The 13,783-nt window shown below is 35.8% G+C and overlaps 1 protein-coding gene and 2 long non-coding RNA genes across 5 annotated transcripts in view; 2 read left to right on the forward strand and 1 right to left on the reverse strand.

Moving 5' to 3' along the window:
- The first annotated feature begins 1,187 nt into the window (after window positions 1-1,187).
- The window catches only part of LOC134238638 (uncharacterized), a 182,945-nt gene continuing 170,349 nt past the window's right edge, over window positions 1,188-13,783 (forward strand). The window contains exons 1-4 of one of the 2 annotated variants that reach the window (XR_009986058.1): window positions 1,188-1,445; window positions 1,530-1,640; window positions 1,731-1,880; window positions 2,111-2,219. This is a non-coding gene — a long non-coding RNA (uncharacterized LOC134238638). Of the gene's footprint in view, window positions 1,446-1,529; window positions 1,641-1,730; window positions 1,881-2,110; window positions 2,224-13,783 lie in introns of both variants that reach the window. The other variant, XR_009986059.1, reaches the window with a different exon arrangement.
- Window positions 2,547-3,413, forward strand: LOC134238653 (uncharacterized). The gene is made up of 3 exons (XR_009986060.1): window positions 2,547-2,599; window positions 2,707-2,801; window positions 2,917-3,413. It is a non-coding gene; the product is annotated as an uncharacterized LOC134238653 (long non-coding RNA).
- Window positions 6,859-13,303, reverse strand: LOC134238634 (kelch-like protein 21). 2 transcript variants are annotated; one of them, XM_062720755.1, is made up of 3 exons: window positions 13,245-13,303; window positions 9,351-9,601; window positions 6,859-8,983 (listed from the first exon to the last, which is right to left on the reverse strand). In XM_062720755.1, the coding sequence occupies exon 3, from the start codon at window positions 8,904-8,906 to the stop codon at window positions 7,194-7,196; it is 1,713 nt and encodes a 570-aa protein (XP_062576739.1). In that variant the 5' UTR covers window positions 8,907-8,983; window positions 9,351-9,601; window positions 13,245-13,303; the 3' UTR covers window positions 6,859-7,193. The 2 variants fall into 2 exon arrangements, with proteins under 2 accessions (XP_062576739.1, XP_062576740.1); XM_062720756.1 differs by lacking the exon at window positions 9,351-9,601 and having other exon boundaries at window positions 13,245-13,275.

A 13,783-nucleotide genomic window follows, 5' to 3' on the forward strand; every position in this document is an offset into this window, starting at 1 on the left:
CGTAGTATCATATTTCTTTAAAATATGTCAGGGGGCGCTTTGACCAAAATCTGGGGACATTTTGACCAAAATCATGGTACGCTTTGACCAAAATCTGGGAACGCTTTGACCGGGACGGTTTTAATTGGGAACGCTTTGACTGGCTCCCATTGGAAATATCTATGGCACGCCAAATTCACAAAAATGAGATAATCATAGTTTCACAATTGATAAACTAGGTTTATCGACTGTAAACTATAGTTTACAAAAGGTTAACTATAGTTAACGATTCGTTAACTATAGTTAACAATTCGTTAACTATAGTTAACGATTCTTTAAGGATAGCTTTCATCTGTAAAACTATATTTAACGGTTGTTAACTATAGTTTACGAATGATAATCTAAGTTTATATGTCTGTAATGAAACGTTAACAATACATTTTGTTGATAAACATAGATTCACGTCTGTAAACTATAATTTACGATCGTTTACTATAGTTAAGAGTTATTAATCATAGTTTCACAAATCGTGAAACTATATTTATCAGATCGTTAACTATAGTTAACGGTTTGTAAACTATAGTTTACAAATCGTGAAACTGTATTTATCAGAAAATCTATGTTTTGCAATCACAAATGATTGTTTTCGGTGTTAAGTATAGTTTACGGTTGTGAAACATAGATTATCGCGTTAACTATGGTTTACAGATGTGAAATATAGATTAACGTTGTTAACTATAGTTTACAGTTCGTAAACTATAGTTTACAACCGATAAACCTAGTTTATCGATTGTGAAACTATGATTATCTCATTTTTGTGAATTTGGCGTGCCATAAATATCTTTAGAAATCTCAGAAACAAAAATGTCATGACTGGTGATATGTATACGCTAGCATCTTCATGTAGTATAGATTTAAGTTTGTTCAAATCATGACTCCTATGTGTAGGAGAGAGCCCCAATGGTGGATCAAAATGGATAGGGGAATATATAGGAAATGTCCTCTCAATAATACCAAAGCCATATATAGTCATATTGACATGGGAGCATCCTTAGGTAGTGTAGATTCACATTTGTCCAAATCTTGATTCCAGGGGGCAGGGAGGGGCATCAATGGGGATAAAATTTTAACAAAGGAATATATAGAAAAAAAAATCTTTATTATGTTCAAGAACAGCTAAGCCATTGTTATTGATATGAAAATGTCTCAAGGTAATTATTCTAAAATTTATACTTTTCAATACTGGACTAATTTGTGCATTTACTAGCCAATATGCTTAGGTGAGCATATCGCCCATTGGCCACTTGTTTATTTTAGAAATCTTCTCACTTGGTATGAATTGCCAATGATCCCCTTTTGGTGTCTGTTCTTATCTTTTTAAGCAGAATAATGTTAGGGTTGAACAGGATGCTGAAGTGAGGAAGACTCCCTCTCCCATTAAACTGCAGACATCAGCAGAAAGCAGAGTAAGATTCAGACTTGACTTCTTGTATCTTTGCTTGCCAATTGATGTTGGCTGTACCAAGCTTTAACCTTTGGACTTCCGACAGATTTCAGTTCCTCTTTAATTCAGAAGAGGAACAACAATGGAGGACCAAGGTCATTAATATAAGAAGAGTCTATTCCTGTCTGTGTTTTGAAGGCATTGTGTTTCAAAAGTGGTAAGCAACAAGCTGCTTTTTACTGAAGCTTCTCACTTGATATGAAGTGAAAGTGTTTCCCCTTTTATGTCTCTGTTTTATCTTTTTAAGCAGAAGAAAGTTAAGACTGACTAGGAATTCTAAGTGAGGAAGAGTCCCTCTCCCATTCCGCTGCAGCCATGAGGAGAATATTTGTACTTCTTTTTTTTTTTACCTATGGAACTTCATCAGGACCCACTTTAACAAGCAGGAGTCTTACAAGTATTTTCGTTTAATTATTTCTGACGTTTTTTTGTTCTCCCTTCTCTAAAGTAACTATGCATTCCTCTCCTTGCCCCAATAATCCACCTTATTCCTATCATAACCTTATTGCCTTAATTTGCTCTTTGATTTTCCAGCTAATAATGTTGTAATGCGCTATGATTATGATCATTTGAGTTTCTTTGATTATTACATTGCTTTGAATTATTGCTTATCTTCTCTCCATCAAGTATTTTAAAGGGATTTGACAAGGGAAGAAGGAAGAAGACCAGTGCTGACCAAGAGAAGAAGAAGAGTCCATTGCCAAGCTTTGTCCAGCAGCCAATATCTGATAATGGAGTGAGTAAAAAGCTCTTTTTTTTGCAATTTTCAATTTTTCTTTATACACTTATTCAAATCATAGGTTCAGGGTGATTTACTTCTGCAGCACAACAGCAACCATGTTGCAATCTAAAGCATCCTGAGGATGTCTTGATTCAAATTAGGTTACATCATGATCCCTTTGGACTAGGATTAGTAAAAATATAAATTAAGATTTTTTTTTTCTTCTGATGACAAGGTCAAGATGATTCAGGTGAACATTTTGGCACAAGGTCTCCTTCATTATTTTCAATGATCTTTAGATTTTTCTTTGTTAACAGGCAAAAGATGAGACTGACCTTAACTTGTTAAGAAGACTGGAGATGAAGGACTAACTACTGTCTAACCTGAAATCTTTGGTAATTAAGTCAGTTGTATGTCAAGCTCGAGACCTTGTGTTATGTGAATTAAATGAGCTTATGACACTCGCATTTCTTGAATTTCTAGTTTCTTTTTTTGTTAATAGGTAGGGGTTTATGCTGGCATTGATCCTGTTTCCAAAAGCAGCTTGCCATGTTTCTGTGAGAGTCCAAAGAGATCAGCTAGAACCTGAAAATAAAGGTAAGATACAAGCTCTGCAAACTCTTTCTAATCTGTGAAAATATGTCAGCCTTTTTTCATTTATTAAAATTTTATTAATATTTTTTTGATCCCTCATGATTTGTTATCTTTACAGACAGACTGCCATCAATTTTGTTTCTTTGACAGCAGAAAAATTTGCTTCAACAATAGTGCAGAGATTAAGGTTTGGGCTGCAAGTGATGGACACACTAAAGAGCTTAACTCACAGAAGTCAATGGACTGTGCTGAGTACATTGTTATTAGAAAGTGATGGACACACTAAACAGCTTACCTCACAGAATTCAATGAACTGTGCCGAGTACATTGTTATAATAAAGTGATGGACAGTTGGACACACTAAATATCTTAACTTGTAGGATTCAGTGCACTGTGCTGAGTAACTCTTATCAACACAGTGATGGACACACTAAACAGCTTAACTCACAGAATTTAATGGATATTGCTTGAGTACGTTGTTATTATAAAATGATGGACACAGTAAATAGCTTGACTCCAGAATTCAGTGGACCGTGCTGAGTACATAACTCATAAAGGATAACTCCTGACACATTCACAGCAGATCACTCAAAGTTAACTCTGTTAAATTTGTAATAAGGCAGTGGGAGAAAGCTCAGAGTGCTACTACATTATTGTACATCTTTTCATATCCTAAGTTATTTTTCTGAATGTTTTTTGTATCTGTGTATTATATTTTTAAATAAAAAAAATTTCTTATTAAAAGACTGGATTTTAAAGCAAAAATATCAAGAGAGGTAAATCAGAGATTGTCGGAATATCTAAGCTTAAGAGAAAGGGAGGCAATTTTTAGCTCACCTGAGCTGAAGACTCAAGTGAGCTTTTCTGATCACATTTTGTCCGTCGTCTGTCCGTCCGTCCATCTAGCTGTCCTTCTGTCTGTCCATCCGTCTGTAAACTTTTCACATTTTCGACTTCTTCTTAAGAACCACTGGGCCAATTTTGACCAAACTTGGTACAAATCATGCTTGGGTAAAGGGAAATTGTTAAAATGAAGGGCCATGTCCCCTCAAAAGGAGAGATAATCAAGAAAAGATAAAAATAGGGTTGGGTCATTAAAGAATCTTCTTCTCAAGAACCACTGGGCCACTAAAGCTGAAACTTATGTGGAAGCATCCTGGGGTAGTGTAGATTCTAAATTCTTCAAATCAAAACCCCTGAGGGTAGGGCAGGGCCAAAAAGTTTTACATAGAAATATATAGGAAAAATCTTTAAAAATCTTCACAAGAACCACTGAGCCAGAAAAGTTGAAACTTATGTGGAAGCATCCTAGGGTAGTGTAGATTCTAAATTGTTCAAATCATGACCCCTGGGGTAGGGTGGGGGACAATGGGGAATCAAAGTTTTACATAGAAATATATAGGAAAAATCTTTAAAAGTCTTTTTCTCAAGAACCACTGGGTCAGTAAAGCTGAAACTTATGTGGAAGCATACTGGGGTAGTGTAGATTCTAAATTGTTCAAATCATGACCCCCAGGGGTTTGGCAAGGCCACAATGGGGAATCAATGTTTTACATAGAAATATATGGAAATATCTTTGAAAAACTTTTCTCAAGAACCATTGGGCCAGAAAAGCTGTAACTTATGTGGAAGCATCCTGGGGTAGTGTAGATTCTAAATTGTTCTAATCATGACCCCCGGGGGTAGGGCGGGGCCACAATGGGGAATCAAAGTTTTACATAGAAATATATAGGAAAAATCTTCTTCTCGGGAACCACTGGGTCAGAAAAGCTGAAACTTATGTGGAAGCAAACTGGGATGGTATAGATTCTAAATTGTTCAAATCATGATCCCCGAGGGTGGGGCCACAATTGCCCATCAAAGTTTTACATAGGAGTATATAAGAAAATCTTTAAAAATCTTCTTCTCAAGAACCACTGGGCCAGAAAAGCTTAAACTTTTGTGGAAGCATACTGGGGTAGTGTAGAATTCAAATTGTTTAAAATATGATCAGTGGGGAAGGGTGGGGTCACAATATGTATTACAAGGGGGAAATCTGGTAAAGAACAGAATGGTCAAAGCTTCTCAGGTGAGCGATGTGGCCCATAAGCCTCTTGTCTTTATAAACCATAGTCCTAAGGCTAGACAAGGCCACAGTTGGTATTTCAATGTTAACATCCATCAAATATATTAAATAAATTATGGCATTTTGGGGGTTTGAAATATCAATCAAAGCTAGATAAAGTGCAGTATAATGAAATTTGTCCTTTTCAAAGCAATGTTAAAATAAAGACCGAGTGATATTGGCCACATGGCCCACCTGAGTCAAATACTTCCTTGTAAACATCGTCATGCAGATAAATAAAATTTCTTATTGTCAACCAAGTTAAAGTACATGACTTTGCCAATATAAGTTGATGTCAGCTTACAAAATGCAGTCTTCATATTTTTGGGATGTTACATGCATTGAACAAAATTCTGTTTTCCAATATAGTCTTTGGGGATGATTTTCAAACAAGTCAAATTCCTTCACATCAGCATTAATTTGAAAGATGTTAATTTCTGTCTGTATCATATCATAAATTTACAGTTTTTTTAACATATTTAGAATATGTGATGCTCTTTTTGATTCTAGATTCAGTTAAGGACAAGATTTTTACATTTAAATAAAGTCTATGGCTTTTTGTGACAATAAATGCTTTTAATTAAGAACAAGCCTCATGAATCCTAGATGCCAAAAATGATCCCAAAAGGTTGATTTTGTCTATCCTTACCTAGCACATGAATCAGTCAATTAGAAGAAAGAAGTTTTCAGAAGTTCCTTATCTCAATATATACATTTATGTTAATTCACAATTTCATATTCATCATCATCCGACGGCCAATCTTGCATAAATGTATACGAGATTGGCCGTGGGTTTCTGACGATGCATCTTCATATTATTTATACTTTCCACCGACTGTCGGTCATTTTGACAATACACGTTTAGTGCTGCATTTAATCTGCATACATGTACATTTACAGTACATGTACCAGTATTTAGTTCAAAGTCATGTTTGATTGTCCAAAATTTCCAGTAATGTTCATGCAGTGCATCTTGCACAGTTCCTTGAATATATAGTAAAGCATAACAATGATCTTGATTTGAACAATTTAGAATCTACACTATCCCAGGATGCTTCCACATAAGTTTCAATTTTTCTGACCAAGTGGTTCTTGAGAAGAAGATTTTCAAAGATTTTTCATATATTTCTATTTAAAACTTTGATTCCCCATTGTGGCCCTGCCAAACCCCCAGGGGTCATGATTTGAACAATTTAGAATCTACACTACCCCAGGATGCTTCTACATAAGTTTCAGCTTTTATTGGCCCAGTGGTTCTTGAGTAGAAGATTTTCAAAGATTTTTCCTATATATTTCTATGTAAAACTTTGATTCCCTATTGTGGCCCCGCCCAACCCCCAGGGGTCATGATTTTAACAATTTAGAATCTACACTACCCAAGGATGCTTTCACATAAGTTTCAGCTTTTCTGGCCCAGTGGTTCTTGAGAAGAAGATTTTTTAATGACCCCACCCTATTTTTGTCTTTTCTTGATTATCTCCCCTTGTGAGGGGACTTGGCCCTTCATTTTAAGAATTTAAATTTCCCTTCACCCAAGAATTCTTTGTACCTAGTTTGGTCAAAATTGGCCCAGTGGTTCTTGAGAAGAAGTCGAAAATGTGAAAAGTTTACAGACAGACAGACAGCTAGACAGCTATATGGACGACAGACAAAATGTGATCAGAAAAGCTCACTTGAGCCTTTGGCTCAGGTAAGCTAAAAACACAATTAATTTTTAGCGATATGAAATTTTAGCGATCTCAGCACCCTTGCTAATAATGCCAACATTAAATCCTCGCAAAAAATTCCGTTATTTGGTATTTTCTTGACTCCTATCAAGATGAGATGAAAAAGTTTGACTGTATTTCATTATAGTTACTAAAATTACAGTCTGGACACAATTTGAGAAAAAAAGGCAGGAAATTGTTTATGGATGCAACTTATCTATTAGTGCTGAACAATTAATTGAACAAGCTCTTTGATTCATAATTCTCATTTTATTCATGACTATTTTGTTTAAGAATTAAAACATGTATAATAATCAAGACTAAGGCCTAACCCAAGAGTCAAATATGCAATATGGCAAATGTTGAGAATATTCATGGCACCAGAGCTTCATTTTAAAACTTTAAAGTGAAATAACACCCTTATTCAAGTCAATAAACTTGAAATATTTGAGATAAACAAACAAAAAAATATGGTGCATTCAATTATTGTGCCAAAAATTGTATCATTTAGAGGTATGCAGTTAAAAAGATATGCCAATTTATGAGATTAAAGATATTTTTTTTAATCACAACTAAGAGTCAAGATCACAGCTGAATTGTGGCACAACCATGAAAGGCACGGCATTCCTTCATGGTTTTTTCAATGGTCCAGGTGTCGGTGTTCGGGTCATAGCACTCCACGATATTACTGGGCCGTGAATCGACCAGTCCTCCTGTCAGATAAATTCTGTCCCCTAGAACAGTGGCCCCACTATATTTGTGAGAATAATGCAAGTCGGCTAGTGTCTGGAATGTTCGCTTCTGAGGATTCAAAGCTATCATTTTCTTCGAATCCTCCCAGATGATATAAAATATCCCATTAATCACAACTATTTGAGCAAACTGTATGGCATCTGGTAGGATGAACTGCTCTCCTGTAGACTTCATCTTACCATTTTCACTCAGCATATAGCTGTCTATGGTTTTTACTTTAACTCCAGCTTGAAGCCCTCCGACCTCTACCAGCGCATCGTTGTGAGAAACAATCCTTGAAATACTACGAGGAAATAGAGAATGTCCCACTACTGTCCATGCTTTAATTCTGGAATCGTAACTCTCTATTGTATCTAAATCTTTGCATGATGAGGTTGTTTCATACGTTATGCCTCCTAGAACAAAGAGTTTTTCTTGCAGGACTCCTGATGAATGCTGAGCTCGAGGTTTAAGGAGAGGGGGCATTTCCAACCAAACTCGTTTTACGCTGTCAAATTTCCAAACTTCAGATATGATACGATTCTCCAGAATTCCTCCAGTCACAACTATTGAATTTGATACAGCACAAACACTAAAGGAAGTCACTGACTTCGGAAAAGACGGAAGATCAAACCATTTATCCTTCTGGGGGTCATACATCTCCATTGACTTTGTTCCTTGACCTCCAATCACTACCAGTTTCTCTGTGGCAACAGTGGATGGACGGGGATGCACCTGGGAATTCTGCATGCTGCGTCTTCTTCGGCCATGTTGGTCATGTATGGACTCATGCTGTTCCTTTGCCTCCATCACAAGTTTAAGACAACTGGGGATGCTTCGTATGAGGGGATTGTGCTCAATTTCTGTCAATGTGTTTAAATCTATGACAGGAAGTCGGACCTCTTTCAGAAGTTCACATAAATCATGGCGCCTTTCGTCGATGTCATAATTCACCCACTTCATAACGGCCTGGTATACTGTATCCTCCACTTGTACTTCAATCCAATCACTCGCAATGTATTCTTTCAGACGATTTAAACTCAAGTGTAGGAATTCATCACTCTCCACAACAGTATTGAAGTTTTCTAGAGCATACTTGTGAGCATCATCCTGCAATTTCTTACATGAATGGATCATGGCAAATTCCTCTATCCCTAAACAATTACTGATATGCAGTTGTTGCTTGAGAAAATCACAGCATGCAGACACAATGGCAGGAAATTCAAACAAGCTTCCCGCAGACAAAAGCTCCTGAGCATTCTCCGTTGTTATTTCCAGGTTTCCCGTATAGACATATTCAATTATACGTTTCATCGTCCACGGTGACACCTCCTGAAATGAGACTCTGTAGTCACGCCCCTCGCGTAAGTTGTGTGAAAACATGGCACGGAAGTATGGGCTGCTGGCCGCCAGAATGATGCGGTGACAGTAAATCTCTTCATGTTGAACACACAAGGTGGCATCGGTAAAAACCTGCTCTTGGCGAAGATTGTTTAATTGTTTCAAGAGTTCGGGAGCATACTGCAAACTTTTTAAATAACATCGCTCCTTTGAAGGAGTTCCCATGGTATCTCCAGGAGAAATGTATGCTCTCTGTTAATATGGCATATCTAGTTTGGTAGTTGCCTCAAAACTGGTCCAATCTGAAATGCAAAAGAAAAACAAATTTAAAAGAGGTATCAATTAAACAAAACACTAGTATCCAAAAACAGAATAATTTTAAGATTTGACAAATTACCTCATTATTCTTTGTATTGGTGAAAATAAGATGTCAAAGTATTAGAGTTTTTTAAATGAACCATACACAAAAATTACAGTAATTTTCTGGATAGACTTTAAAATAAAATTATCTTAATTGTGAGAAAATCTGACAAATAAAATAACAAACACAACATAAATAAAGAATTCCACTCCACTTCATGATTTAATACTTTACCTGGACAGCTGTGAAATGTGTGTAACACTTGAACTAAACATGTACTGGAGCTTAAATAATAGAAAACTACTGACCATGGCTAATTCCCAAACACTAAACAGGTCCAAATCTGGTCCTCGAACTTTGCAGATTTACAGACATTTACACCCGACAAACAATATTTGAAAGAGGTTTGTTTGTGATTGTTAAATCGGGCAGGAGTATTTAAATACAAAAAAACCCCTCTGCCTCAGCATTGGTGTTTTTCACAGTCATTTAAATCTGCCAACAGAAACATCATCTAACTTAAGGAATTAGTGGTAATAATCTGGACAGTAAGCTGTAGCTGTGAATACAGTGGAAAGAAAAGGAGAGAGGATAACGATGTAGAGTGATGTAGAACTGTCGTCAAAATCAATAGAAAACACAATCATCACCTATTTAACGGTTCTCGTATTTCCTGTGTATCTGTTAAATGTGATAATTACAAAAAAATTGACACATTATTCGTCTGCGCCTAGAAACAGCAAGAGATGTAATCTTATGTAACAATACATGCATCACCTCAAGAATTTATAGAAAAGGAGGATGATAAATAAGATTGAAAATATCATGTATTTCTCAGATTTCATATCCTTAAACCAAACTGCAAAAATGCGACAAAAGAAATTCTTTGACATTTGCTGACATTTTATGACATTTTGAAATTGTCCTCATAATCATTTAACTTGTCAGCTTTAAGTTTGTATTTGGGTATTCTTGAGGACAAATTGCCTCTTTTGTTTGCAAAATATTTAAATCATCATTTTTCACTTTGATGTCTTCGAAGCTTGTCCTTTTCATAAGTATATTATTAATGATTATTAAATTTTCAAAATTAGGATCAGACAAATAGCAGACTTTTTCCAGTTCATAATTATTGCAATATGATTATTATAAAATTTTGAGGTATTGTAATGTATTTTCCAAATACAGTACTTTTTACTATTAAAGATCATGCTGCAGTGCATTCTTAATCTTTCTTTTTAATAATAAAAAAAATTTCCATTCTATAATACCTAACACTAGTGTATGGAGTATGTTTCATTAAAAGGCGGTCCGTAGGTCACAATGCTCACCAGAATAACTACTGCCCTATGTTTGTCAAGGTCAGGTTTATTTCCCATCTATTCTTATATGTAAAACTTTAATCAAATATTGAGGGCCCCATCAGAACCCCAGGGGTCATGACTTCGACTTAAATCTACAAAACCTGAAGATGCTTCAATATATACATATGGCTTCTCATAACTTTGCTGTTTTGGTGAAGAAGACATTCAAGGAATCACTGTCTAGTTAGTATAGTATGCTAAGGACATCAACGATAGTGGGAAACATGGGATAATTTGCATAACATGCGAATATGCATAAATTATCCTATGTTTCCCACTATCGTTGATGTCCTTAGAATACTATACTAACTAGACAGTGATTCCTTATATTTTCATTTCATTGTGAAATAAAATTGTAGATTTAGACTTTAAAAATGTAGACATATATAGATATAAATTACATGAGGACTCCCATGCCAACTTCAATAGTCCTCGCCCACTAACATCAAACACAAATGCAGCCGCACGAGATTTACATGCATATTTGGCCTCCTTAGCATCAGACACAGAGACAGATGCGCTCGAGAATTGCATGCATATTAGGTCTCCTTAGCTCCTGACCTATCAACCTGCCTAATTTACATTCCAGTAGAATTATCAAGAAGCTTCCACATAAGTATTTTTCTGGCCCAAGGGTTCTTGTGAAGATTTTTCTTGTATGTTTCATTGTAAAACTTAGATTACCTATTGTAGCCCAACCTTTCTCCAGGGCCATGATTTCAACAATAGTAATTTACATTAGCTAGGCTGCTTCGATCCATACAAGTTTAAACTTTTCTAACCCTGTGGTCCTTGAGAAGAAGATTCTTAAAGATTTTTCCTATAATATAGGTATATATTATATGTATCCTGCATATATTTTAATGTAAAAACTGGATTCTCTATTGTGACCCTACCCATGATTTGAAAAAAGTTAGAATTTTCACTATTCAAGGATGCTTCCACATATTAAGTTTCAGTTTTTCTGGGCCAGTGGTTCATGTATGGGAAGATTTAGGTCACTTGTACCAGGGGAAGTACATGGACAAAAATTCGCTTGCCTTACCCGAATGTTTGCTTGTCTTACCATAAACTAATACTGTACAGTACATGTATTTATAATACTAGTAATATTTCAAAAAAAAAAAAAAAGAAGACAAATACTAAGTAGATCATGCAAGCCCCCTATGCCCAGCTTTAAATCTAGTATGGTTTACATATTGATTTTATTTTTGATAAATTCAGTTGCCCATGGGCAAGTGGTTGGTAAAAATTCATTTGTCCACCCCTAAAATTCACTAGTCCCTGGCGTCAGGCAATGGGATTATTCATTCCCTAATTTTTAATGACCCCACTCCATTTTGGTCTTTTCTTGATTAAATGTTCTAGAATGATCACAATCAATCTTATCACTATTGTTGACAATGTGCTTTTCTTCCTTTATGGAAAGATACTAGATTTTTTGATGGACACTAAACAAGACAAAAAAATTAAAATGGCCCTTATTTACTTTCTGCCACTTAATAAGGATAATATTCAATATAAATAATCAGTTGTCTTTGGTGTTAATCCAAGTGTGGCAGTCAGACAGATCTGATTGCCTGTGACCAGATAGTTCAGTTGGTGGAGTACCTGACTGGAGATTCAGGTTGCCTGGGTTCAAATCCCAATCTAGCTTGTCCATTTATACATTTTTCCCCTTTCCCATTGCATTTGATACCGTGACCAGGCAATGACAGGTGAAAGTTTAGCCTGGGGCAATTAAGAACTTGGGGTTGTGTCTTCGAGGGCCAAGAAAATTTAAGGAGGGAGGTACTCAGGTAGTTTGGGCCGTGGGTATTGGCCTGGGTACTCAGTACAGCACCTAGCTAATGATGTAGGGGGTCGCATGTTTGACTCCTGGTCCAGCTTTACATATTCTTCTTTCCCATTACATTCGGTGCTGTGACATATGCCCTGGAAGTGACAAGAGAAAGACCTCCAGGGAAGAGCCATGTTGATGTCTATGGGACCGAAGAACTTTAACGAAGGAAAAATGTGGTGGTCAGGAGGTTCAATTGCCTGTGACCAGAGAGTTCAGTTGGAAGAGCACCTGACTGGAGATCTAGGGGCCCCAGGTAAGAATCCTTATCTAATCTGTCACATTTTTCTCCTCTCCTATTGCACAGGGAATAACACTAGCCTTGCAATTCAATCAACATTGAGAAAAAATCTAAATAACTTATGCAGGTTTTGTATTGTTTCTGGAATGTTGTAACCAATATCTAAGCAAAGAAAGCATCTTAATGTTTATCCTTTGTTTTGATTCACATAATTAATTAACATATTATAGGGGAGAGGATAATTTATTCTTACATATATTGATACTGTACATGTGAATACACATGCAGCTGTCAACATTAATGAAGAACTGTCTTAGTAAATGCAATGAGTTGACCTAAGAAAGCTTTTATAAACGCCCGAGGTTCTAATTCTGTTGACCAACCATTGACCAACTAAGCGAACGAAACATGCTCATCATGCTGCATATTGCATCACGTCTAGGTTTTGGAACACTCAACAGCTGTTAGCAAATTCTCTTGAAAATTCTTATAAAGCTGAAGAAAAGGAACTTTGCCAATAACATAAAGTCTCATTTATATATCCACAATTCGACAGATATAATAGAAAAACAGAGATTTATGTGGAAAGACTTAGAGTCGTCCATATCCTTGTAAACAGATCCTTCATGAAGGAAATTCGAACTAAGACGAAACTGCTATATAAACACTTCATGTGCTATATATTTTTTTGAAGTGAATATTTCATAAAAATTTTACATTTATATATATGTTTCTTCCATATAAAGCATTGCATTACCTTTATTTGCGTCATCTTTGTATTCTTTATCGTCCTCGTTCTTTCGACGTCCGTTTATCAAAGGGGGACAACTCCATTTAAGTTTTTGGAATAAAGGGGGGAGGGGTAAAAATATGAGGTATGGTAATCATTTGCTTGTCCGCTTTGATTTTTTAATGGTGCTAGGCCTATGAATTTCTTTTACTATGAAGCTTCAGTTTGAGCGAATCAATAAAATTGCATGTCCATGGGCCATGAAGCTCACCAACGGGTGAATGATTCCGTTTTCCCCCACATATTTCAACGCAAAATGCCTTTTTGGACTAATTTTGATTTGATAAATTTTAAATATATCAATGTTATCTTTATCTCATTTTGTATAAATGTGAACATTATACACATACTTACGTGCTGCTGCAAGAGCAATTTCCTTTGGAAATAGTGCCTAAAATCTTTGCTGTTCTTGAGGAACAATGAACTTGCTATTTCTGAATCATACAAAAAAGGTGTTTTTTTAATAGACCTAATAGATCTAGTAATTTTTTATACAGAAAAATTCA

Source organism: Saccostrea cucullata, unplaced genomic scaffold (genome assembly GCF_032062105.1).
Source record: "Saccostrea cucullata isolate Sc308-1 unplaced genomic scaffold, CSIRO_AGI_Scuc_v1 ctg196, whole genome shotgun sequence".
NCBI classification, from domain to species: Eukaryota; Metazoa; Mollusca; class Bivalvia; order Ostreida; family Ostreidae; genus Saccostrea; species Saccostrea cuccullata.

Coding starts and splice junctions, on each gene's coding strand:
- LOC134238634 (XM_062720755.1), bottom strand. CDS start 8,906: ATGGGAACTCCTTCAAAGGAGCGATGTTATTTAAAAAGTTTGCAGTAT.